The sequence below is a fragment of the Buceros rhinoceros genome, unplaced genomic scaffold (genome assembly GCF_000710305.1).
Source record: "Buceros rhinoceros silvestris isolate BGI_N320 unplaced genomic scaffold, ASM71030v1 scaffold7162, whole genome shotgun sequence".
Classification (NCBI taxonomy): Eukaryota; Metazoa; Chordata; class Aves; order Bucerotiformes; family Bucerotidae; genus Buceros; species Buceros rhinoceros.
Genome location: NW_010398243.1, coordinates 82,343 through 85,983, shown reverse-complemented (window position 1 = coordinate 85,983; position 3,641 = coordinate 82,343). Strand labels below are relative to the sequence as shown.

Sequence of the window (3,641 nt, the reverse complement as noted above, 5' to 3'; positions counted from 1 at the left end):
ATAAGGGTGCCACACAGCAGGCTTGTGTCCCGACAGCCCAGCTGGAAATTCCGCCCTCCAGCCTGGCCGGCGGCTGCTTTCCGGGCTGTGTGGGAGCAGCAGCTGGCCGTGTAGCCCCCACGTTCCCGGGGGCACCTGCGGGCAGTTTGGAGGCTGCTTGCAGTAACATCAGGCAGGCAGGGAGCTGGTGATGCTGGAAATCTGCTGCAGAGCCACTGAGCCTTGACGGCTGCTGGTTCTCAAGCCCAGACAGGTGAAAGCTGTCTCAGGTCCCAGGCACCGGCTGCAACCCCACCTCCCATGTGCCGCAGACATGCCCGATGGCTCTGAAAGAGCTGCTGGGAGCTGAGCAACCCTGAAACACCGGCTGTGCTCCCGGGTGCTGAGTGCTTTCACAAAAACACAGGCTCAGAGTACACTATTAAACCCTTATTCCTTCTCACCTCCTTACACTTGCTCTCTGAGAGGCCAGGGGGTGGAAGCAGCAGAGGCATTTAAAGCACAAAAACCTGGGTCCACATCCGCTTCATTGTATTTCAGTTCTCAAACACTCTCCCACGTGGTTATTAACATTAATAAGTGTTATTCTAGCAGGAGGGCTGCTGGAAAATGCCGCTAACTACCTTGCCAGCACCGTGCTCCCAGAATCTGTGAGTTAGCAGCAAAAACCAGTTTCTTTTATGTGCAGGATTTGCTGCTCACTTCTTCTGCCAGCATTTTCTTGTGCAAACCTCACGGTGTTTACAGCATTAATACTAATGCATATTTATAGCAATGGTTTTGCTAGTCAGTGAAAAATAACTTATAACTGAAAATATCTTATTTTTCATCTAGGTTTCTTTAAGAGAGGAGGCAAGAAAAATACAACAGGTATGCTTGCTTTTCTAGGAAGATGCTGCTTTGAGATAAAAGCTAGCTTAAAGGGTACAAAAATTCCTATTTTTTCACCTGGAACCTGAGATGATCGAAGGGCAGAGGAGGGAAGTTACGGTTCCAGTTAACTTCTGTAGAGGAGAACTGAGGATTTCAAAGCCTGCTTACCCTTTGAGTTAGTCATCAGCAGGCTGAGGGGGGGGTCATGTTTACCTGATGCTTCTATACTTTAAACTGCACGTGAAATAGATACACAAGTGTCTGGCTTTAGCCCTGCAAGACAACATGTCCGTGGCCTTACCTTCACGGGTCCTATGGCCGAGGTCTGTGAAACACGGGTTCACCTCCTCCCCTCTGCCTGGTCTGCAGAGACCCTCCACTGAGCCAGTCCAACAAAACCCTGCTGGCAGATCCCTACCCAAGAGCTCACTGGTGCGATGGCCCCGTGTCGTTACGAACTGGCCAGGCAGCTCTGTCTCACCGGGGAATTAGGGCAACTGTTTTACTCTGAACAATTTCCATCTCCATTCCCAAACCCCAAGCACAGTGCTCTGCTCAGTGTGCTGGGGGCTGCTCCAAGAGCGAGATTAGATACCTGTGAGACAGGATGCCTTTTCCTTTCACTTCTGAACCCCTCTATCACACCATTAACCAAAAAAAGCTTCTGTGATCATTTGTTTAAAAGAAAACCTCACTGGGAGGAGTGTTCTCATCTATCATGCATTCCATGGAATTAAATCCAATTGCCAGTGACCCCTTCTGGTCACGGGCATCACACCCAGCCCCAGCCAGTCCGTAATGGAAGTTCAAGTCTCTTGATAGTTCCTGCAGGATTGTACCCAACACGACCATTAGGCCATGAGCCATTTCAATGGGCGGAATCTGCCATAGCACATCTGGCAGAAAGCCTGGCTGCTCTGTAGCCAAGGTATAAAGCCAACAGCTTAAACTGCTGCATATTAGGGGATTTGTCTACGTAGAGTTACAGGAAACACGCTTCCTTTCCCCAGAACCAGGCGCACATCATTTTGCTCAAGTTCTCTTTTGTCTTTTTGCAGGGTCCACGTCACTGCCAGTGAGTCCTGTAACACTTCAGTGTGAAGCACAGCTTCATGCACAATAGCCGATGTTCCTTTCAAACCAAATTTGGCACATGCACACGTTTGAGTGTGTATAAAAAGTAACAGAATGGCATAAGAAAAATACATTACTCCTTGAGAACAGCTGCCTACCTCAACAAGAAATACAATTGCTTTGGTCAGAACCTAAACATATTTAAAATAAAGCTGACTGACTGTACTTCAGCCCTGTAACCCAAGCCAGAAGAGCTCTGTATGAAACTGGAAGTCCTCCTATTCTAATGTGTGGAATTACATTTAGCTGCAATAGCTTCTTGAAACTCCCACATGGTGTTACCTCTGGAGACTGAGATCTCAAACTGATCTTCAGGCTTTAGTTTGCATCATAAAATTAAATGAGAAATGGCTTCATGGTCTATATATACCATCGTGTGGCAGTACCGTGGCAGCACAATAGCTTATGGATTTAAAGGCCATTATGAAAACAAGAGAGAGTTGAAAATCAGGCATGTCATTACCCTCGCTCCCATGAACCTGTCTTTCAGCACAATCCAAGAAAGCAAGAAGACAAAAGCTTTGTTACAACAGAACAGGGCAGAGACGTCTGTGGCTGTCAGCTTCTTTAAAGCCAGTAAGTACAGGTAGTTAGTCAAAGTCCACAGAATAGAAAAGGGAGCAGTCCTTTTAAGAAAGAGTTTCAGCGTCAGACCATCTTCGCCAAAAATCCGACTGCATTCCCTATGAAAAGAAGAGAGTTCAAAACTCAGCAAGGATTTTCCTGAGCATTCACTCCAGCGCAGCAAACATTCATCAGACTTTCAGCACATTCTGTTAAGAGCTTTTCCTAACTACTCCACGCACCCATAAAAATCTATTGTTTAATTCATACAGAGAAAAACAACCTACAATCTTCTCAGAACAACAATTTCACAAACAGGAAAGAAGTAACTTACCTGGAATAATCGCACTCTACGCAACAACAATCCCAGGGACTCACTCGCAGAAATGAAGGTTATCTATAATGCGCCGACAGTTCTCAGACTCTGCCTCCGAGGCCATGAATGGGGGGATTATAACCGCTATTTTTCCTCTGCAGCTTGACAATTTTTTTTCTTGCTTTTCTCCAAAGCCTGATTTTATCCTTATTGAAATACATGCTGACGTATGGCCAAGTAAGCTTTAAGAATTGCCTAAAGATACTAAAAACCTCTGCCAGACACATCAGCATGGTGGGAAAGCGAGCCAGCAGCCCGTGGGACCGGGACAGTCAAACCAGAGCGTAGGAAAAGGAAGGAAAAGGGAGGGCAAGGTGTGCACCTGCTTTGTTTTATTACACACTGAAAAGTTGTGTAGGTTTAGAGGCGCTTCTTTGTGGACTGAGTCGCAAACAGAATCTCAGGTTTCCCAAACACGACATCATCACGCACAACTTAGGCAAATTGTTCCTTTCTTTGGATTTCAAGGAAGGGAAGGGGCAGCTCAGAAAGCACTGCTGTGGGGGACTCAGCACTCCTGAGTCATTTTCAGGCCTCCAGAGGCACTTTCAGCAATTCTGGGGAATTCTGCTGTTAAAAATGTTGCAGTTTTTTACTGTTAAGAATGGAAACCAGCACTCTCATTGTGAGCACAGAGCAACATCTGTGTAATACACGAGATCAGCTGTATCGTATTTAATAACCACTCATTCCT

General features: G+C 46.4%; 1 protein-coding gene across 1 annotated transcript in view; it reads right to left on the bottom strand.

Moving 5' to 3' along the window:
* Nucleotides 1-2,470: 2,470 nt before the first annotated feature.
* The window catches only part of LOC104488922 (solute carrier family 35 member F4-like), a gene marked incomplete at both ends in the record, with an annotated part of 11,595 nt that continues 10,424 nt past the window's right edge, over nucleotides 2,471-3,641 (bottom strand). Inside the window, one exon of the mRNA XM_010131020.1 lies at nucleotides 2,471-2,690. Coding sequence (XP_010129322.1) covers nucleotides 2,471-2,690 — 220 coding nt within the window. The remainder of the gene's footprint in view (nucleotides 2,691-3,641) is intronic.